This window comes from Peromyscus maniculatus, chromosome 14, assembly GCF_049852395.1.
Source record: "Peromyscus maniculatus bairdii isolate BWxNUB_F1_BW_parent chromosome 14, HU_Pman_BW_mat_3.1, whole genome shotgun sequence".
NCBI lineage: Eukaryota > Metazoa > Chordata > Mammalia > Rodentia > Cricetidae > Peromyscus > Peromyscus maniculatus.
In genome coordinates, this window is record NC_134865.1 from 39,043,768 (window position 1) to 39,067,324 (window position 23,557).

General features: G+C 37.2%; 1 protein-coding gene across 2 annotated transcripts in view; it reads right to left on the reverse strand.

Moving 5' to 3' along the window:
• Window positions 1–23,557, reverse strand: part of Cog5 (component of oligomeric golgi complex 5) — a 328,847-nt gene that overhangs the window by 182,070 nt on the left and 123,220 nt on the right. For both annotated transcript variants that reach the window (XM_006989525.4, XM_076550822.1), the window contains one exon: window positions 11,325–11,455. In XM_006989525.4, coding sequence (XP_006989587.1) covers window positions 11,325–11,455 — 131 coding nt within the window. The remainder of the gene's footprint in view (window positions 1–11,324; window positions 11,456–23,557) is intronic.

A 23,557-nucleotide genomic window follows, 5' to 3' on the forward strand; every position in this document is an offset into this window, starting at 1 on the left:
TGGGATTAAAGGCGTGCGCCACCACCGCCCGGCTGCCTTCTCCTTTTTGTATGAAACAGCATCTCTCATTGGTCTAGAATTTTGCCACACAGGCAGGCCAGATGGCCAGCTCCAGAGATCTGCTGTATCAATCTCCTATCACACCATCACTGAGATTATAAGCCACACCCAGGGTTCTGGGACCCTATCCAAGTCCTCACAATTGCATAGTAGGTACTTACTAACTAAACCATCTCCTCAGCCCAAAGAACTTAATTTTTTAAAAGGTTGATCAAGTTGACAAACCAAGTAAAAACAGAACACCCAAATTAATAAAATCAGAGATAAAAAAGAACGTATTATAACTGATTCCACAGGAATATAGTGATTTTAAGAAACTATGAATAACGTTAGGTTTCTGAAAGAAGAAATGGACCAATTCCTAAACACATACAACTTACTGAAATGGAATCATGTAGAAATAGAAAATAAATAATAAATAATAAGATTCAGATAGCAATTTGAAGTCATCTAAGAAAAGTGCAGAATGCAGTGCTTCTACTGATCTGATAAATTCTCCAAAATAAAGAAAAGTAACTTCAATTCTTCTTAAATGATTTTAAAGAAATGAAGTGGAAGGAATTAGTTTTATGAACCTAGCAATGCTAATATAGCCAGATACAACAATGTGGAAGGAAGCAAGGAAGAAAGGAGGATAAGTCTTAGTTTCTTTTCAGGCTGCTGTGATAAAATACCCAGATAATAGCAAATTAATGGAGAAAGGATTTATTCTGCCTCACAGTTCAAGGTACAGTCTATCATGGAAGGAAAGCCAGTTACCAAAGCTTTAACTGCAAGAGAGAGGGGAATCCGTGCTGCTGCTCAATTCCTTTTTTTCATTGTATTGTTCAGGAGCCTGGTACTGGGCTGGCACCTAGAGAAAATCAGTCTTCCCAACTCAAGGCAATCAAGAACATGTGGCACACTGGCATGCATGTACAGGGGCCAAACTCCCAGGTGGTTCTTGATGATCAGGTTGACAATTCACACTAACCAGAACACCATGATATACAATTTCTTAATAGATATTAGCAAACTAAATTCAACAGTATATGGCAACGATATGCACCATGATGAAGGTGGATGTATTCCAAGGACACAAGCATAGTTCAACATATGAAAATAAGATAAAACATCTTAATAAGATGAAGAACAAAAAGCACATGATCATCTCAGTAAACGGAAAGAACAAAAAAGAGGTGATAAGATTGAACATCCCTTAAGAATGCAAACTCTCGGGCCGGGCGGTGGTGGCGCACGCCTTTAATCCCAGCACTCGGGAGGCAGAGCCAGGTGGATCTCTGTGAGTTCGAGGCCAGCCTGGGCTACCAAGTGAGCTCCAGGAAAGGCGCAAAGTTACGCAGAGAAACCCTGTCTCGAAAAAGAAAAAAAAAAAAAAAAAAAAAAGAATGCAAACTCTCACCAAGTTAAGTATAGAAGGATGATATCTCAAAATTCTAAAGGCAATACACATGAATACCAGCCAGAATTATGCTAACTAGAAAGACTAAAAACATTCCTTCTGAAGTCAGAAGGAGAATAGTAACAACTTTCATCATTCTCATTTGATATACCTGGCCAAAACTAGTCAAGAGAAAGAAATAAAGGGTATCCAAATAGGAAATAAGAAACTAAATTGTCTGTTTGCACATAGCATGTTTTTTAAAAATTCCTAAAAACCCTAAATATTCCTCGATGAATCTGTGAGCTCCATGTTCCTTATGAGATTATGCTCAAAACAAACAAACAAACAAACAAACAAACAAACAAAAACTGTAGTGTGGTCAAGAAAGACACCAGACATTGAAATCTGACTTCCACAGGCACACACATGCATCTGTACACATGTGTATATGCATGAATACACATACACATGCTAAAACTAAAATCAAACTCAGGCTTAGCAGTGCACACCTATAATCTCAGGATTCAGGAGGCTAGGACAGGAGGATCACTGAAACTTTTAGTTCCGTGTGGGCTACATAGTGAGTTCAAGGCTAGCCTGGACTTCATAGAAAGAGTGTTTCTCAAAAGAAATCAAAACTGTGGGCTAGAAAGATACATAATGGTAACAACACTTGCTATATTAGCTTGAAGACCAAAGTTCAGATCCTGGCACCAAAGTAAAAAGCTAGGTACAGCTGGCCACACTCACATATAACCCAAGCTTATAAAGGGCAAATGCTGGGGCTTGGAGACCACTAGCCCAGGGCTATGTTCAATGAGACCATGTTCTTAAAAATAAGGCAGAGAGAGTAAAAGGATACCCAGTGGCCTCATGCCACACATACAAATGCAACATAAGATTAATACAAAGAAAAAAGAAAAATCCTAAAAACAGTACTACCATATGATTTAGTGATTGTACTCCCAGGTATACATTCAAAGACGATACAATCACTACACAAAAGAATATGTACAATTTCATTTATTGCAATACTATTCACAATATCAAAAATGTTGAAAACAATTTAGGTGCCAATCAGTAATGAATGAATAAAATGTGGCAAATATTACAGTGTAAAATACTACTTAGCCATAAAAAAGAATGGAATGCCATTGGCAGCACTGTGACTCAAAATGCAAGTCATAATGTTAAACAAGCCAAACAGAGAAAACCGATTTCTACATACATGGGCTCATTCATTTGCATAAACTGAAAAGTCACTCTCAGAATGGAATAGAATACTGGTCACCAAGACTAGGAATGGGAAGAGGAAGATGGGAGCAAAGAATTTTTTATAGGAACATCAAGAAACACCAAGAATATTCATAGTATAGCAGGGAAACTATTAGTTAAAACAATCTGTTGGACTTCAAAATTACTAGAAGAGTAAGAAATTCTCAGCACATATTAGAATGATTATTTCAGTCTTTGGGATACTGAGGCAGCCAGATCTGAGTTCCAGACCAGCCTGATCTATACAGCAAATATCAAGTCAGCCAAAGCTACTTAGTGAGTCCCTTTCACAAAAAGATTATTTAAAAGAGATTTAAATGGGTATTGTCATGATCTGACTATGTAGCCCATAAACATCTGGAACCGATGTCTCTTTACAGATGAGATGAAAAGGAAAAGACACCAGAACTTGGTTAACTGGCAAAAGCAACATTGGATCAAATATGTAAAGCACATTTCTATAGACTCAAATGGTGAGATCTGTTCTGCAGCTTCTTATAGGGTAAGCCCAAATAGAATGAATTCTAGTCAGGAAATACAAGAAAGCTTCTCTAAAATGCCTTTGAGCTTGACAAGCAACTGATAGTGGCTACTGTTGATGTTTATTAGGCCCCATTTAAGAGAAGAAAAAAATTTAACAACAACAACAAAAGTTGCTTAATGAGGTATATATATCACTACTATGTTTAACATTTCCAGGAATTTATTTTTAAAGCTAAAGAAAGTGGTTAACTTACACAGACTCCATTCAACTCAGAAATCAATTTTCAATCATGAGAGTAAACCGACTAGCTGCACACTGTGCACTCTGCGGACATCTTTCTGATGGCCTGCAGTCCTACACTGCCGTTTTCAGAAACCTGTTTGGAAGACATTCTCGAAGCACTTCTGTTTGGCAACTGATTACACCAGGACCCCAGACTTAACCAAGGAGGTTCCTGCCTTGGAGATAAAGCAAGTATGTGGCTGTTCAGGGTGGTCACTAGGGATCATGGCCAGGTACTAATTTCTGAAAGAACTGAATGCAGATGATGAGTCCTTTCTGATGACCTCTGAAGACAAGAACATCTGCTTCCTCCACCCAGAGTCTCCATAAGCTCTGTGCTTGTTTACTGGGAAAGCTTAGAATTCACAAGTTAAACCCTTCTTGCTAATTAAAATGTCATCATTTTCCTGTGGGGGACTGGTATCTATGGTGATGCAGGAACTCATCCAAATCAAAATCTCCATCACCTATTTTTGAAAGCTAGTTAAAGCTTGAAGTAATGGAGCCTGCTTAAATGCTATTTTCTCTCCCGATCCCCCATCACTGAAAGATTCTTAGGATCAACAACAAAGAGTAAAGTACTAAAGATGACTGGCAGATTTTGCCCCATGCCTGAAACAGAGACATCTATAGTTTTGCCCTAATATTGGGATCTATTACACTTCCCCAGAAAATGGGCCAGTCCTTCCAAAAATTTTGTCAAGTATCAGTGAAAGCACTATAAATTGCTTGTATATAGAAATGATACGCCTTTACTATAAGGCTTATTCATGTTAAACAAAACTGTTGACATTATAAGCTTCTTTATATATGTTTCTGTTTTTTATTTAGAGAGAAATAACATATTTATTTGTACCTACATGATTTATGACTTTGAAAATAGAAATGGTGTAAAACAGTAGTAGGGATGTAGTAATGCTACCAAACTATACTAACCTACACATGAACAACTGACTAGGGAAAACAAAAAGATCAAATTGGTCACCTATATTTACTAAAAAAATAACTTGCACTTTTTGTTAAACAGTTATTTCAGACAATAAAGGAATGGCTATTGTCTTAGTTTCTTCCTATTGCTATTAGACAGACAGACAGACAGATGGACAGATGGATTGATACATAGATAGATAAAGGGAGGGAGAGAGAAACTGGGCAGCTTATGGGCAATAGAAGTTTATTTCCAGCAGTTCTGTTGGCTGGAAGGTCTAAATCAGTGGTTTTCAACCTTCCAAATAACTTGACCTTTTAATACAGTTCCTCATGTTATGGTGACCATTCCCCAAACATAAAATTATTTTTGTTGCTACTTCATAACTATAATTTTTCTACTGTTATGAATCATAATGTAAATATCTATATTTTCTGATGCTCTTAGGTGACCCCTGTGAAAGGAACATTCAACTCCCAAAGGAGTTGTGAATCCATAGGTTGAGAACTGCTGATCTAAATGAAGGAGCAGCAGATGGGACAGGTGGCGAGGGCACACCTTCTATTCATACAAGTCTGTCTTTTTACTATAATCATATGTGACAAAAGGCATAAGTGCAAACTCTCCATGAAGTCAGAACAGGTAAGAAAGCACTCTCCATGCAGTGAAGTTTGAAATAAGAAACTGCTCTCCAAGAAGTCAGGGGTGGGATAAGAGAGCAATCTCCATCAAGTAAAGGGCAAGATAAGAGAGAGTTCTCCATGAAGCGTATGTTGGGGTAGATATGATAACAGAATGCTCTTCATGAAGTTAGAGAGGATGCAAAAGCATTCTCCATGAAGTGAGGGGTGGGATAAGGGACATGGGAGCATTAATCCCATTGATAAGGACTCTACCCACAACACTTAACCATTTCCTCAAGGTCTCACCTCCTCTATAGTATAACAACTATTAAAAAAATGACCACAACATATCTGAATGTCATAGCTGAGTCAAGCTGACTAGTATTATTTAAGGTTGGATACAGTGAAGTGGTGAGACAATAACTGTTTAAGTTGATTGCATTATGCAATAACAGACACACACGAAGAAAGAGAGAGAGAGAGAGAGAGAGAGAGAGAGAGAGAGAGAGAGAGAGAGAGAGAATATGATTTGACTTATCTCCCCATAGCTAAATCATCTAAATCCTTGAAAATAACAAAGGTAGAAATTTTCTGGTAATCTTAAACGATGACAGAGGTCACAACTGATAAAGACAGCACTGATACTGAAATTGTGGTTCTCAATTACATAAATAAAAAGGTAAGCACTTTCTTGAAAGTAACTTCAAATTGACTACCAAATACAATAATGGCAAATGTGACAGTTAATTTTCAGTCAACTTGATTAGATTTAGAACTGCCTAAGACACAGTACCTCTGGGTACATCTGTGAGGACAGTAGAGGTGTAATTATAGGACATGCAAAGAGTTGTAAATGGGGAGCGAAGAGACACCCTAAATGTGGACAGCCATTATCCAATGAGCTAGGGTCACTCCTGCATTATCTGTGTCTCTTTCTGACTGGATACAGCCCCTCATGTTCCCATTGCCATGAAGCAGAATGAGCCTTGTATCCTTAATTTGCTTTTTGTCAGGTATTTGGCATAGCAAGAGAAAAGAAGCTATAATGTACTACAAGTTTTCAAAAGTTACTTGTTTACTGAATATCTATTCAGGTTTTAAATCTACAAAGTCCTTAATATACTAACTTATGACTACAGCAGCACTTCAGTACTGAAGTACTACTACTCTAAAAGCAGTCACTACTTAAAACAAAGCTTAGTTATACAGGTAACTATTTTAGTGATTTGAGGATGAAATAGATGAAAACTGCAAGATGTGTTCTAATAAAAAGGGAGAGAGCACTCAGGCAGATAGACAGCATAAAGGCCTTGGTGAAGTGAGGAAGATAGGGCATGTCTGAGTGCTGAGGAGAAGGATTTAGTAAATGAGAGGCAACGACGGCACAAGAGTGGAAATAATGAAATAAGAGAGAGGCGGGGAGCTGGGGGGGGGGGGAACTGCGTCTCTTTCCCTCCCTTTCCCACCTGTCTGCAGATCAGGATGTAGTTCTTGGCTACTGTTCAAGGATGATAGCCTGACTGATGTCATGTTTCCTGCCATGATGAGAATAGATTAACCTCTGAAACTGTAAGCAAGCCCTCAACTAAATATTTTCTTTGATAAGAGTTGCTGTGTTATGGTGTCTCTTCACAGCAAGAGAACAGTAACTGAGACAGAGGGAAAAGTTAGTGAGAATGGAAAAACTGAAGTAGTAATTTAGAAGTTGGAAAACTAAGCGGGTCAGTGAGTAAAATCTTTGAAGAAATACTGAGGGAATTAGGGTTACATTAGGAGTTAGTCACAGTCTGGGGACTTCCTAAAGAAATACTTGTACTATATAAGTTTCCTTTCCCATAGGAACTAGTCAGCAAAGTGAAAAGCCAATTTTAGTACGCTTACATAACAAAATCAAAATGGACATGGTGGTCTTATTAAAGAAACATGAAATAAGCTCCAGACAGCAACTTTCCTGCGCCTTGACAGCGATGGAAACCTTAGTTTGCTCACTTTACCATGTCTGTCTCCTTCACTATACATCATCTCCTCACAGCTTTGTTACTGTGACTGAGATAACTAAAACAGAGCCTAGCAGAGCCCACCCATCCAATACGGGCTAGTTTCATTTCCAACTCCTAAACCGTATACTGGGATAGTGGATGACAACTCTGTCTGCTTCTCTCTAAGAACAGGAGTAGCTGCACTAAGATACCCTGCTTCCTAACAATGACCTTATTGATCAAGGCCTTAATTTCATCAATTCTGCCAAGCCTGAAAGCAGACTTTGTGAGATTAACAGAGAGAGCCAAGTCTGAGGAGGTCAGACATGTAACTAAATCCAGAAATACACGATTTTATAAACATAAGCATCAGTTTACAGTAAACTCTGTGAACTGAAGCAGAATGTCAACATTAGCTATCTCTTTAGAAAAATTATCTAGAAAGCTGAGTTGGTCTAAATACTATATGTCTCTCCAAATTCATGTTGAAATCCTGGAATTTAAGGTGACACTATTAGGAACGGGGTATCTGAGAGGTGACGAGGTTGGAACACTCATTACAGGACACCCAGGTCCTTATTACAGAATTCTAGGTGCACATTAGCTCCTTCCACCACACACAGAGAAGAGACTATCCGAAGAACAGGAAGTTGGACCTTACCAAACATCCAGTTGCTAGCACTCCCATTTTCGATTTCCCAACCTCCTAAAATTCTGTTGCTTGTAAGTCATGCAGTTCATAGTTTTCTTATCACAGCTTAAACACAGAGACAGCAACCAAATAATAGTCAGAAAGATACTTAATATAAATCTAAACAAGACAAGTAAATTCGGCATTACTGGCCAACGTCAATCAACTGTGACACCATGATCTTCCACAGCCCTGCAGAGACAGCACTGCCTTCATGAGCAGGGCCCACCCTCTGTGAACCACGCCGACTTCTGCATTTCTGAGATTCATGCAGATAATTTCACATGAACACACACAGGTGTCCACATGTAGATGAGTATGTGTGTTGTTGAGGATCAAACCTAGGAATCAAATATGTTAGCCAAGCAATCACCACTGAGCTCTATGCACATTTTTTCTTTATCTTTTTTTTTTTTAAACTAAATTTCATTGACTAAACACAGGGTTTGGCTACAAAACAAGAACTATCTAGTTCAAGCTCTTTTGATTAACTTTACACATTATGGATATAATAAAACTATCAATATTTAAGGAAGGGAAGTTTCTTAATGTTGTTAGTTCCTCTTTAATTTTATATGAATTCAAAAACTGAAGGAGGCTGGGTAGTGGTGGTGCACATCTTTAATGTTTGAAGCCAGCCTGGTCTACAAAGTTCCAGGACAGCCAGGGATACACAGAGAAGCCCTGTCTTAAAGAAAATAAATAAATAAATAAATAGATAGATAGATAGATAGATAGATAGATAGATAGATAGATAAATAGATAAATAAGAAAGAACAAAACAAGAACAAAAACTGAAGCAAAAAAATTATATAACTATTAAAATGTATATATACAATTGAGCAATATCAAAAATATTTTATTACCCTAGGAAAATACTACTGTTAAGCATAGAATTTCTTAAATACACATTCCTTTACAAAATGTTAAAACGCCTATGCCTAATGAAAGTAGTACTTCAATTTTACAATCCTTGACATTTATTACTATTCTAAAATTATTTATCTCTCAATTCCTCTATAGTAAAATATTAAGAGTTACAAGAACTGAAGATATACACATGTGGAATAATCTTTTTGTACACTGTGAAGATATATCTTTGCCAAGTGCCTTCTGATTGGTTTAAAAAAGAGCTAAATGCCCAATAGCTAAACAGGAGTTATAGGCGGGACTTGCGAGCAGAAAGTGAGGAAGTAGGAGATGAATCAAGGTTCGGGGGACACCAAGGACATGCAGAATGAGTGGGACACACAGAATCAGAGAGAGGTAAATGCCAAGTGGCAGAACGTAGATTAATATAAATGGGTTGCCAGGCGGTGGTGGCGCACGCCTTTAATCCCAGCACCTGGGAGGCAGAGGTAGGCGGATCTTTGTGAGTTCGAGGCCAGCCTGGTATACAGAGCGAGATCCAGGAAAGTCGCAAAGCTACACAGAGAAACCCTGTCTTGAAAAACATATATATGTTAAGTTATAAGAGCTAGTTGAGATAAGCCTAAGCTAAAGGCCAAGCTTTCACAATTAATATAAGTCTCCATGTCATTATTTGGGAGCTGACTGGAGGGACAGAGAAAGACTCATTACATACACAGACATATAGATATACCTCAGCATCTACTGGGTACTTCTTCTTTCTCTACAAGTTCCCAACAAAAATTCAAAGATGCCCATGCCTTGTATATAAAGTGAGGTAGGACTTGCTAACATTCACAAACCTCCACTATACTCATTATCTTCATATAACTTACCATGCCTAATACAATGTAAACAGGGGATATATTGCATTGTGCAGCAAACAATCATGGCGGGATCTATATATGTTGAAATACAGATACAACCATCACATTCATGGCTTTACAGCACTCAGAAAAGACAAAAGCAAACCATGGTGAAACACTGAGTGCTGGCAAGGTTAAGGGTCTATGAAACGGTATAAAGCTACAATAGTAAATGTCAATATATTACTTCATTTGCATAACATGGTGGTTTGAAAGAAAATGGCCCCCAAGGGGAGTGACACTATTAGGAGGTGTAGCTTTGTTGGAGGAAGTATCGGGGCGGGTTTTGAGGTCTCTTTTCTCAAGTTTCACTCAGTGTGACAACCAGTTGCCTTCCTGTTGCCTGCAAGATGTAGCACTCTTAGCTGCCTGCACACTGCCATGCTCCCCTTCATGATCATAATGGAGTGAACCTCTAAAACTGTAAGTGAGCCACCCTCAATTAAATGTTTTTGTTATAAAAGGTCATAGTGTCTCTTCACAGCAATAAAAACCCAAACTAAAACACATGGATATAGCATAGTGGCAAAGTTGTGGAAAGTTAAATTTTGAGTTTTGAAACTTCCTCAATTTTTTTCTCAATGTTTGATCAGCAGTTGTTTGAATCTGCAACCGTTGAACCTACAGATAAGAAACTTAGCTCTCTTCCCTGTTGTCTCTGTCTTTCTCTCTGTCTCGTGTGTGTGTGTGTGTGTGTGTGTGTGTGTGTGTGTGTGTGTGTGTGTGTGAGAGAGAGAGAGAGAGAGAGAGAGAGAGAGAGAGAGAGAGAGAGAGAGAGAGAGAGAGAGAGAGAGAGATAACAATGGATTCAATAGTTTTAAAACACTAAGTGCCAAGAAGCACTGAATTACAAAAACAGAAAGGCTTATGATGGTGCACTTCTGAAATGCTAATAGCAGTTTTCCTGGACTACTCAGATTTCAAAAGTATCCATTTTCTGTAGATTGGAAAGTAAAATAGCACAGCCACTGTGGAAATCAACGTGGAGGTCTACAAAAAAACAAAAACACACTATAATCTGATTCATCTACATCACTGTGGTTACTACATTCCTGAAAAATACTAATTTGGTGTACCACAGAGATACTTGCACATCCATGTTTATGACATTTGCTGCTAACAATTGTCATGATTTGGAACCAGTCAAGATGTCAATTAACAGGTAAATAGATAAAGAAAATGTGGTACATATACACAATTCAATTTTATTTATCTATGAAGAAATAAATTATGACATTTGCAGAAAAATGAATGGAACTGGAGATCATAATATTTAGTGAAATAAGTCAGACACAAAAACTAATACCAGGTTTTCTCTCATATACAGACTCTGATTTAAATTTAGATATGTATATGCATGTATGCATTTGTATATGTAGATATATGCCCATATTGTGTAGAAGAAACTCAAAGTAATAGAACTGATATTAATAGATTTTCCTTTTAAATTTTATTTATTTTTGTTTTACATGTTTGGGTGCTCTGTCTGCACATGTATGTCTGTGCTCCACATGTGTGACTGATACCAAAAGAAGTCAGAAGAAAGCATCAGATCCTCTAGAACTAGATGGTTCTGAGAAACCATGTGTGTGCTGAGAGTCAAACTCAGGTCCTCTGGAAGAGCAGCACATAAAAATGTATTTTATACATGTCATATAGTAGAAATCTCAAGTGTATTTCAGAATTAAATACATAAAGATATGGTTAACCTTCCCTATGCTTAAACATGCTTAAACATGTGAACTTTGTAACACAGTTCTTCCATATTAAATTTAGCTTATTACTTTTTAAATCCAAAATCAAACGTGCATTGATATCCCAACAGATTGTTCCCATTTCTTACCTGAGTCTCCACACCTTGCTCCAGCAGACGCTTAGCTTGATTTTCCACTTCAAGTCGTGCTCTTGCAATAAAGAGTAGATCATTTTCTATTACTTCTATTCCAGAAAGATCTATTCCTTGTGAAAGATAATCTATTAAAAAATACAGAAGTCAATATTAATTAAAAATGACAGAATCAAAACAACATGTATAACTTCTTCAAAACCAATATGGATTTGCTGAGGAACACAGTTCCTTCTTCAAACCTATATTCTAAAACATAACAACTCCCAAATATCTCCTATTTAATAATGTACCTTGGGAGTTGAATGTCCCAAGTAAAATAAAGAAATAACAAAAAAATATTATAAGTTCAGCCAGGTAATGGTGGCACACACCTTTAATCCCAGCCCTCTGGAGGCAGAGGCAAGCAGATCTCTGAGTTCGGAGCTAGCCTGGTCTACAGAGTTCAGGACAGCCAGGGCAACAGAGAACCCCTGAATCAAAAAACAAAAAAGAAAAACAACAACAACAAAATAATACTATAAGTTCAAAGCAATGTCAACAAATTAAAGAGTGTCTTTTTTCCACAAAAGAGGCTTTTGCTGTGCAGATCAGTATTTCTTAGAACTCACTATGTAGCCCAGGTGGGCCTGAAACTTACAAGCCTCCTTCCTCTGCCTCCCAAATGCTGAGATTGCATGTCTGGGCAGCAGGCCCAGATTCTATTTTAATTTAAATAAATATACTAATAGTCACAGAAATTTCTCAAGCTCTACCTACAGCTTCAAAAATTATTCTGTAATAACAAAGCATTGGAAACAAATGTTTTTAGAGCAACAGTTAATAATTCACAAATAAACCTTAGCATTTTGCCATTTATGTGATTGTACTGACTTGAAGAACATTATTTTACCAAATGAAAAACTGTGGAATAATTATTATACACAAACTTTCACAATAAGAACTATTGCAAGATTACGAGGCAGGTAAGAGCTTGGTCAGTGGAGGACTTCCTGTCACTCCCCTGCACTCACATACAACACTGGGTATGGTAGCACATGCTTGCAATCTCAGTGCTGCAGAGGCAAGGCAGGAAGATCCCCAGAGCTCCCTCTCTCCCTAGAAAAGACTAGCAGAAAGCACAAGCCCCAGGTCTCAGTGAGAGATCTCATCTTAAAAGTCAAGGAGGATGGTTCCTAATAAATGGGGATAGGGGTTTAAAATGGTTGAAAAGCAAGCAGATTTTATATGATAGCAGGGTTGGGTCTTTAAGATGATACAAGCAGTTGACTGACAAAATGCCCTTGCAGGAGGTAGCTGACCTTTGAGGCCAGGAATTAAAGGAAGTTCCTGGCACAAAAACCTATTAAAAGTAAAAGTAAAATATATTATCTGACATACAAGATGGGTGACACAATGTGTTTTTAGTAAGAAGTCCACAAATTTGGTAGGCAGTATTTGTTACTTACATATTAAAAAAGTGTTCTGGCATGTTTTTCTTTAAGTATTATAACATTATTGGATAAGTACATTCAAGTTATTAGAACTGTATTTCATTTGTTCAAACACCAAAGGCTGAATCTATTAGGCCAAGTCCTAGATAAGACAGACAGGAGCAGCACACCAGAGGTCTGGCTGGCATTCGCAGATTCTCTCACATTGTTAAGAGGGAAATTATCACCTTACAAGGGAAGGCTCAATGCAAAGACATTAACTGCCAACTAGATGAAGCCTTTAGAAACACCATGCTCATCAAGAAATTTTCTAAAGTCACAGAACTATTTAAAAAAAAAAAAGAAAAAGAAAAAAGAAATTACATAATACCATAATACAGAGGCAACCACAGTGGAGCAGATAAGTGGATTTGCATGGGTATGATTGAATCCCGATATTCTCAACCAGCGCCAAAATAGCACAGAGCCTCCCCCTAGATGTTTATGTGAGAAAAAGCAGAGGAATCAAAACCTGACATAGTGACTGGGCAGCTGGCTATAGTCACCAATCAACAAAAGTTACTTCCTCCTACACATTTACTTTTCAAATGCATGCCTCAGAAAATGCACACATAACCTTCATGTGCTCCAAAATAATAAGATATAGACTGAGCATTCTCTTCTAAAGTTTAGCCTCTTTTTTAACCTACCTGTGCATTAAATTGTTCTTGTTTTAGTTGAAGTTACACATAATTACTTTTGACAGTGGTGTTGGTGCTGGAGATGGAACCTATATATGTATGTGCACTCCACTGAACTAGCTCCAGAACAACAGGACCTTTATACTTTAGTTGTAAGCACTTAGCCACACCACTACTGTTCATACAAATACCAAACATTTCCCAATATTTTATCAAGTGAATGAAACAAAAATTTACTTAGCCTTCTGCATAAGATAGAATATTGGCTATCACAAGCAACTACTCTAAACATTTCCAAGCATAAAATGTTATCTAGAATTATTTCTGTGAGAAAGTAACAAAGAGGGAATTGCTTGTTTCACAGAGGAAGAATCAAAGCAATACCCATTCAAAGAAATACTTTTAAGTTTTATATAAATTATCAAACTACTTACATTTTTACAAGTTACATAAGTAGCCTTCAAAGCAGCTATCAGATTATATATATTTTACATTCTAATAGACATGTCACGTCTAACCACACACAATACAAAATTACCAGTGTTTAAAAATCACGTATGCTAACAGGGAGGTGGTGGTGCACGCCTTTAATCCCAGCACTCAGGAGGCAGAGGCAGGTGAATCTCTGTCAGTTCAAGGCCAGTCTGGTCCTCAGAGCGAGTTCCAGGACTCCAAAGCTACACAGAGAAACCCTATCTCGAAAAAAAAAATGCATATGCTGGCCTAAGAAAATATATGTTTATACTATTATGATACACACTTTAAGTAATGAGCTAGATATTATTAATTACATTTTGTCTTGAGTATGACATATAAATTTTATTTCCTTTGCTTATATCACTTTGTTTCAATTATAACTGTTCATTACATTTGCATTGATTATTTTACCAATCTATTTTTTAATTTAGTTATACCTTCTATATTACTTCCTAAACCCATTCTTGGAACATATGGTAAAATTATCTAAGTAGTTCTACATTAGATTCTTTAAACACCTGATCAAGAAGCTCAGTCAAGGGAGCCGGAGAGTTGGCTCAGCAGTTGTTGCTCTTGCAGAGGACCCAAGTTCAATTCCCTACATCTACATGGTGGCTCACAACTATACACAGCTCTAGTCCAAGGGGATCCAGCTCACTTTTCTGAACTTCTCAGGCACCAGGCAGGTATATGCTCTACAGACATACATGCAACACTCATACACACAAAATAATAAACTGAATCTTAAAATTAAAAAGAAAGAAAGAAACTCGGGCTTTGGTCAGTATGATGCCTCAGCAGGTAAAGGCACTTGCTACATGATGACTTGAAGTTCAATTCCCAGGACCCTCATAAAGAGATGAGAGAACTGACTCTCATAAGTTGTCCTCTGGACTCCACAAACATACCATGGCATACACATGCTCCCACAAATACCCATAAAAATAAATAAATGTAATTTAAAAGGAATTCAGCCTAAAGCTTATTTTGTACAAAAATAGGTAACATATAAAACTGACTTATACAAGATTATCTTGAAGATTGATAATAATCTAGAGAGAGAAGATACTACCATCTGAGATACTGCATAAACAAGTTATTTGAGAATTTTCAAATAACAAAACAACCAATAACCACAAAACAATACCAAACATCATAGATACCAGATTATGAAATTGATATAACTACAGTTTAGTATCAAGTTGATATTATGATTTAAGCCAAATCAAGAGATTAATTAAAGCTAAGGTATTTCCATTCCTTTTTGTTTCTTTCTTCTTCTTTTTTTTTTTTTTTCAAAGATGAAGCCTTGATATATTGCTTCAGCTGATTTTGATGTTGGACCAATCCTCCTGCCTCTGTCTCTTGTGTGCTGAGATTACAGGTATATACCACCATGCTCATCTTTCAGGATGTCTTTTCCCCCTCGCCTTTTGAGAAAGGGCCTCTCTAAGTATCTCTTGCTGTCCTGGAACTCACTATGTAGACCAGGTTGGCCTCAAACTCACAGAGATCTGCCTGCCTCTGCCTCCCAAATGCTAAGAATGAAGATGTGTGCCACTGAACACAAAGGAACCAAAGATTTCTCGTTAGACCATGTGACACCTGAGGACAAGATCCTCAATTGGCCTTGACAGTCAGAAACAGTTAAATTTTGCCACCTCCATAGTCTTAAACACCCACAGCAAAGTTTAACAAAGACTAAGGTGACTGGTATGTTTTGTGTTTAATGGTCCAAAGAATGATCACATTTCACAAACATTAGACAACTATATATTTTATTATATATATTAGACAACTATATATTTTCTTTTTGATAAATATCACCCAGATATAACACTACAGACCTTGGCTCACTGCAGTACCTACAGCCAAATGAGACAGGCCCACTGTTATTTAAACCTGCAAGTTAAAGTATGGTTAGTTTTCTCTTCTTTCTCTATCTAAAAGGAACATGGGAAGGTCATCATGCTAACTGTTAGCCAATCCAACAGCTATTAAAAATCAGGAAAGCAGATCTTGTCCTCAGGTGTCACATGGTCTAACGAGAAATCTTTGGTTCCTCTGTGTTCAGTGGCATACATCTTTATTTCTCAACTTTAGAGGCTAGAGAAAAACAAGGAAGAGCCCAATAGATCCTGTGAGCCCAGAAAAAGACTGTAACAGAATTTCATTTGGACATCTTAAAACATCCTTGTTCTTCCTTCACCTAGTTCTCTCCTTATGACTGGTAATGTTAACATTTGCATTTACTTTTCCCTCACATCTCCTTCCAGACACTACCCAAGTACTTCCTTTACTCCCTAGTCTGACAGCCCTCTGAAGGGCTACCCCAAAACTGCCACAACTGATACCCCCAATACAATACTCAGACACTCCCTTCCTATTGCAGTACTTATTCCTAGAAAGGACAGAAAGAGAGCCAACTTTTCTTCTCTTTTCCTCCCTTTTATTGAAAACAGATATTTTTTCTCCTACAGTATATTCTGACTAGAGTTTCCTCTCCCTCTGCTCCTCCCAGTTCCTCCCCGCCTCCCCTCCCATCCAGACTACCTCTCATTAGAAAAGAACAGGCTTCTAAGAGATAACAACAAGAACAATAAAATAAGACATTATAAGATAAAACAAAAATCATTATATCCAAGTTGGATGATGGAAACCAATAATAGAAGGAAAAGAGCTTAAGAGAAACATAAGAATCAGAGACTCACTCGTTCACACACTCAGGAGTCCCATACAAACACTAAACTAAAAGAGGATTGGTGTGGTCTGGTACAGGCCCTGTGCATGCTGCTTCATTCTCTGAGTTCATATGAGCTTTGCTTAGTTCATTTGGAGGCTCTTGCTATTCTGGTGTCTTCCAACCCCTCTGCCTCTTACACTCTTTCCACTCTTCTTCTGAGATGATAAATGCCATGGTCATGTGATGCCGTCCTCCTCGTTGTTCTGTTTTTATATTCTTCCCATCTCCTTCTTGCATAATGTTCCCTGAGCCTTGCAGGAGGTGATAATGAATGAGCACTCAAGAATCACTTGTTCTCAGCAACTTGACCTGACATGAGGCTTCCTATTAACGATCATTTACTATAAAGAGAAGCTTCTTTGATAAAGGCCAAAGGCAGCACTAATCTATGGATCTACTCACAAATATTTAGGAGGCAATTTTACAAGGTATCCATTCACCAAAACAGAAGTAGGTTCATCCTTAATGCCTATGACCTCCTTAGTCATGGGTCTCTGACCAGGTCCATAGAACTGGAGAAGGCCTCAGAGCCAATCAGAAATCAGTTGTTTACCACTTAACAGTTGTGACACTACTGCACCATTAAGACCTGCTTTTCTGGAGTTTGTGTTGTAGCATGCAAGGTCCAACCAAAGCTGGGAGGGAACACTGGTGACTTTTCCCCTAGCATACTGCACAGCAACTTCCAAAATGAAGACTAGAGCAGAGCTCAGTTATAACATGTTTTGTCTATATTATGCTACAAAATCATGTAGTGCCTTCAACAATAAGTTCTTAAAATCCAGTTCTGGTAGGAACTACAAGCAATGGCCATAAACTTGTATGGTCTAGGGGACTTCTGGGGCTTTTCTGGCCAATAGCTCCTAGGGAAGTATTCAACATCGGGCACTAAGATTTCCATTTAAAACCTACAGCTTTGGCATTATCTATTCATGCATGGTGTCTCTGTTCAAAGTCCTTTTTGTTTGAGACAGGGTCTCACTATGGAGCCATGGCTGACATGGCAACTCACAATGAAATTAGGCTGGCCTCAAACTCACAGAGATCTGCCTGCCTTAGCTTTCCAAGTACTATGATTAAAGGCACATATCAATCTATATAGTTCTCAAAGTCTTTTTAAATTACATATATTTTTTAATTCATATATTTTTAAATTTATGTTCATTGGTGTTTTTGTTATGGGTGTTGGGTCCCCTGGAACTGGAATTATAGACAGTTGTGAGCTGCCATGTGGGAGCTAGGAATTGAACCTGGGTTCTCTGGAAGAGCAGTCAGTGCTCTTAACCACGGAACCATCGCTCCAGCCCCTTAAATTATATTTTAATTAGCATATAAAATATTTCCAAACTGGCTGTACTCCCACCATCAGTGTATGAAGTTTCCCCTTCCCACATGTTGCATTTAATCATTTGCATTCTTAATAATGGCCACTCTGAGTGGGGTGAGATGGAATCTTAATTTTAATCTGCATTTCCCTCACGGCTAAAGTTGCTGAACATTTTTCAAGTGTTTACTGACCATTTTGTTTCTTCTTTTGAGAACTCTGTATTCAGTTCATAGCCCATTTTTAATTGGGTAGGGTTTTTTTTCTTGATGTTTATTTTTGTAGTTATTCTTTGCATATCCTAGAAACTAACACTCTGTTAGATCTACAACTGACAAAGATTTTCTCCCATTCTGAGGGTTTCCTCTTGACTCACCTGACAGTTTCCTTTACTCTACAGAAGTTTTTTACTTACTGGCATTTGTCGATTGTTGACCTTATTTCCTGTGCTACTAGAATCCTATTAAGAAAGCCCTTACCTTCCCCTATATGTATAAATGAAGTACTTCAACTATTTAAAATTTAAAATTGCTTTAAAGACAGACAGAGAGACAAAGAAAGAATATGAATGGATGAATGTCTAAATGTCATGGTTCTTCTTTTTTTTTTTTTTTGGCTGTGGAAGAGGAGGCAAAAAGATTGTAAACAGCCACAGGAACAGCAAGTGTGCTGTCTCCTAGGAATGTCAGAAGCTATACTCCTAAAGTCTCACCAACCTGACTGCCTAAACATGAGTGAACAAAAACAACAACAGACATGCTAAAGTGGACAGGGAAGAGAAAGCCCATGAGTGCTCAACCCTACACAAAGAACTACAGACAAAGGATGCTGAGAGAGGAAGAAACAGTCTTTCCCAAAGAAGGGCATACCTTATCCAAAACCAAATGATCATCCCTGAAAACATATACATTCAAGTAATATTATATGGACTGAGCAGGTTGTGTGTGTGTGTGTGTGTGTGTGTGTGTGTGTGTGTGTGTGTGTGTGTGTGTAACAACAATTAATGGAAAAAGAGGCCATGAATTTGAAAAAGAGCAAAAAGGGCTATATGGGAGGACTTAGAGGAAGGAAAAGGAAGGGAAAATGATTTATTTATATTATAATCTCAAAATATAGAAATTTCTTTAAAAAGAAAAATGTTATCTCACTACAGAAATCTTGAGAAAACACAAACCTAAAGAAAAATTATGTCACCTAAAACACCATCAAAGTCAATTAAATACACATTTTTATTTTAATTTCCTTATTCTAGATATGAACAGCATTTTACTTTTATGTTCAGTATATTTTTAATCTTTTTTTTTTTTTTTTTTTTTTTTGGTTTTTTGAGACAGGGTTTCTCTATGTAGCTTTGCGCCTTTCCTGGAACTCACTTGGTAGCCCAGGCTGGCCTCGAACTCACAGAGATCCGCCTGCCTCTGCCTCCCAAGTGCTGGGATTAAAGGCGTGCGCCACCACCGCCCGGCTATATTTTTAATCTTAAATAGTTTTCCTGAATATAATAATAGACTATGTCTACAGAAGAAAATATTTTAATATTATGTGTAATTACAGGAAATTTCTAGTAACATATAATATTACTGAAAGAATAATAAAATTATGGAGCTAATGTTTTTAAAGTTGTGAGGTATTTGCACAAATAAATAATGACAAAAAGAACACAAAACATATAGCACTAAAGTAAATAAGATTTTAATACATGAGAACCTAAGCATAACTAGATAAATAGAAATAATTATAAATAAGTTCTTTCAATAAAAACAAATCAGAAAAAATCTTTAATATGGAATAGAGTATGTATTCAAGCTATTGAAGAAAGATAATTTCATACCCTTCAAAGTGCATAAGAAATACATCATAGCTAAATTTCTAATTGTTACTAATCAAAAAATGGCAAATTTCACATTAGAAGAAAGCATAGAGGGAATAATTGTAATCAATGGAAGATTAAAGTATTACCATCACTCTACCTAATGTTTCCTGAACATGACCTACAAAAGATGCTGTCCTTTAACATTCCAGCAGAGAATGGGGGTAGGCTCAGAAGGTCCACTGTCCTGAGTAGCTACTGACAGAAAATAGTTACTGTGTAAAGGGGGACCTCATTTTCTTCAAATGGCACAGCCATTGAAGTTGCCATGTTCCAGTAAAAAAACTCTCTGGCTCATGCTCATGCAAGCAACCTTAATTAAACCAGGGATCACAAAAAAAAAAAAAAAAAAAAAAAACAAACCCACACCAAAACAAAAGACATAAAAATGGGAGCAGGATGATCTTAGAAGAAGGGGTTAAGCAGAAGTGGAAGAAAGATCATAAGGACAACAGAGATAAGACATTATATGCAAGTATGAAACTGTCCACGAATTTTCAAAAAAGGGTATTACCATCAAAACATAAATAAGTCATATTATCTAATAGGTAAACAGCAAAAAATATTAAATAAGTTCATTAAGAGGACATTGACAAGCCGGTGCATGAAAACATATTGAAATATTATTTTGAAATTGACCTTTATGTAAAATGAAATAGTAAATATCCACTAAAACATTTGAAATCTTCAAAATCCCTTTAAATTCTTTCTGGTACTTAGAACAAAACCCAGAGCCTTGTACACGCTACTTCAACTATCACTGAGCTACAATCTTGGCACTCACTACACTAAGATATCTTTAACTAGGAGTTAATTCTTACTTCTACAAAAAACATGTACATCCTTTAAGAACTGGAACATGAATGAAGGAATGCTAAACTAGGAATAACAAGATCTGGACTTTAATACTATTTGCTTGTATGACTGTAGGAAAATGACTGCCCTTTCTGAGACTCTAAGAATGAAGAATAAAGAAAGCACCTATGTTCACAAGGTGGCTACACAACTATTGAGATAGATGAAGGAAATGTGTTTCCTAACTATGAAAATATATCACTGCTAGGGGCTGACTTAGTGGTAACGTACCTGCACAAGGATGAGGGCCTGAACTCAAACCCCTAAGACCCATATAAATAAAGCTTAGGCAGTAGCACACATCTGTAATCCCAACACTCTAAAACAGGGAAACAGGAAGTGGAGACAGCAGAATCCCCAGCTCAGAGGCTAACTAGCCTGGTAAAGGAAGTATACAAAAACAAGAGATCCTGCTTCCAACAAGGTGGAAAGCAAGGGCCAAACACCAACCTTCCATATGCATACATCAAACATAAAGATTAAAAAAAATACACCAAATGAACTATTATTTTCAAGATAGGGTATTAGTTCCTAACTCTTGGCCTTCTGACAAAATTTAGAAGAAAAGGGATCCTGGAGATGAACATAGGCTAAATTTTGTACTTTTCCAGTCAATTATTTTTTAATAATTTATTTAACTTTATTTAATGTGCATTGGTGTGAAGGTGTCAGATCACCTGGAACCGGAGTTACAGACAGCTGTGAGCTGCCATGTGGGTGCTGGGAATTGAACCCAGGTCTTCTGGAAGAGCAGCCAGTGCTCTTAACCACTAAGCCAGCTCTTCAATCCTTTAAAGATATTCTTTTTTAAAATATTTATTTATTTTATGTGCATTGGTGTTTTGTCTACATGTATGCCTGTGTGGGTGTCAGATCCTCTAAAACTGGAGTTACAGGCAGTTATGAGCTGCTGTGTGGGTGCTAGGACTTGAAACCAGGTCCTCTGGACCACTGAGCCATCTTTCCAGCCCCTCCAGTTAATTCTTAATTAATATGACCATATAAACTACGCACAGAATAGCCTAAGTCAGATAAGTAAACCCTATCTGAAACATTATTATTTCAAGTCTAAAATACTTCTCCAGGCAAGTTTAATCACCCTATTCTTCAAAGCTTTGGGAAAACTTAGTATCAAAAGCCTGTTCTTTTTTTCTGTCTCATTCAGGGTGGAGGAAAACATAATTTCTCTTCTTCACACCATCAGTATAATTTATTACAGCAATTCTAGCAAACTGATATACAAAGAAGCTGATATATAAAGAAAGCATTATAAGAACCTCTGTGTTTTCTATATAATAGATTGACTACAAAGAGTTTTATCTACTCATTCCACTTTACAGATAAAAGTGGGTGACAAAACAATTTCCCATTATTAAGTGGTAAAGGCAAGAAATACTATTTGTGTTATTCCAGGTGGCTATCATAAAAAAATATAACCCGGATATATTAAAAACAAACAAACAAAAACATCAAAGATTTCTCCTAGCTCTGGAGGTAGGCCTCCAGACTAGAGTACGGCTGGGCTCTGATAAGGTCCCTTCTGTGTATTTTCAGACTTGTACCATCACAAGAGGACAAGAAAGCTATCCCAAATTCCTATTAAAGAGCACTAATGTCATTTCTGAGATTACTTGCCAAAAGCCTCACTTCTTAAAATCGCATTGGAAATTATGATTCCAACCCATAAATCTGAGTCAGAAGCAACACAAACGCTGACCCCTTGCAGCTACTAGAACGGCCCTGCTATCACTCTGTTTCGACAAACTAGGTCATTCCCAGCACCAATATCAGTTCTGGATATCTAGAACTTCATTCTCATCACAGTCTTCTCAAATATTTTAGTGAATTTTCTCTACTTAAAGTAGCTATGTCAAATTCACTTGGTCTGAAGTAGGAGCCCTGGATGACAAATTAGGAACTCTGTTACACATGAAATGGAGGATTGAGGAAAAGTTCAATACCTACAGAAAGTGACTACAGTCACAGACTCAAGAAGATTGCCTAGGAGATGTCTAACTTCTACTTGCTACGTGTATTTTCAGTTCTGTTCTGTGGTAATAAGGAGCCAGTCTGACATTGCTGTCCACAAAAATTAATTCCTCTGACTGTCAGATCTGATGAACACTTCCAGTTTGAAACAGCAGGACACAAAATCAAAAGTCAGTAGTTTTTCTATTAATCAATGATGAACATGCTGAGGAAGAAAACAGGAAAAAAATGCATCTCCAATATCATCAAATGAATAAATGAAACTTTTTAAACCTAGTAAGAAATTTAACCAAAGAGGAGAAAGACCGCTACATTGAAAATTTAAAGCACTAAAGGAAGAAACTGAAGACAACACTAGAAAATGGAAAACTTCCCTCCTCATGGACAGGAAGAATTAATATTGTGAAAATGGCTATATTACCAAAAGAGACAAACAGTCTCAATGTAATACCCATCAAAATTTCAATGCAATCTTTCACAAACATAGGAAAAAAAAAACAAAAAACAAAAAAAACAAAAACAAAAACAAAAACTCCCAGACAGTCAAAGCAATCCTGAGGAAAAAGAACAACACCAACAGTATCAGAATTTCTGTACTATAGCGCCATAGCAACAAAAAAAGCAAGGTGCTGGTGTGTGTACACACCCACAAAACAGACATGTACACCAATGGAATAGAATGAGACACAGAAATAAAACCATCCAACTACAGCCACAGTTTTTGTTATTTTTGTTGTTTTACTAAGATGTCTCCACCAATGGTGCTGGGAAAACTGGATATCCATACATAAAAGACTGAAACTAGAGTCTCATTTCTTACAATGTACAAAAACTCAAAGTGGACCAACAACCCTCACAT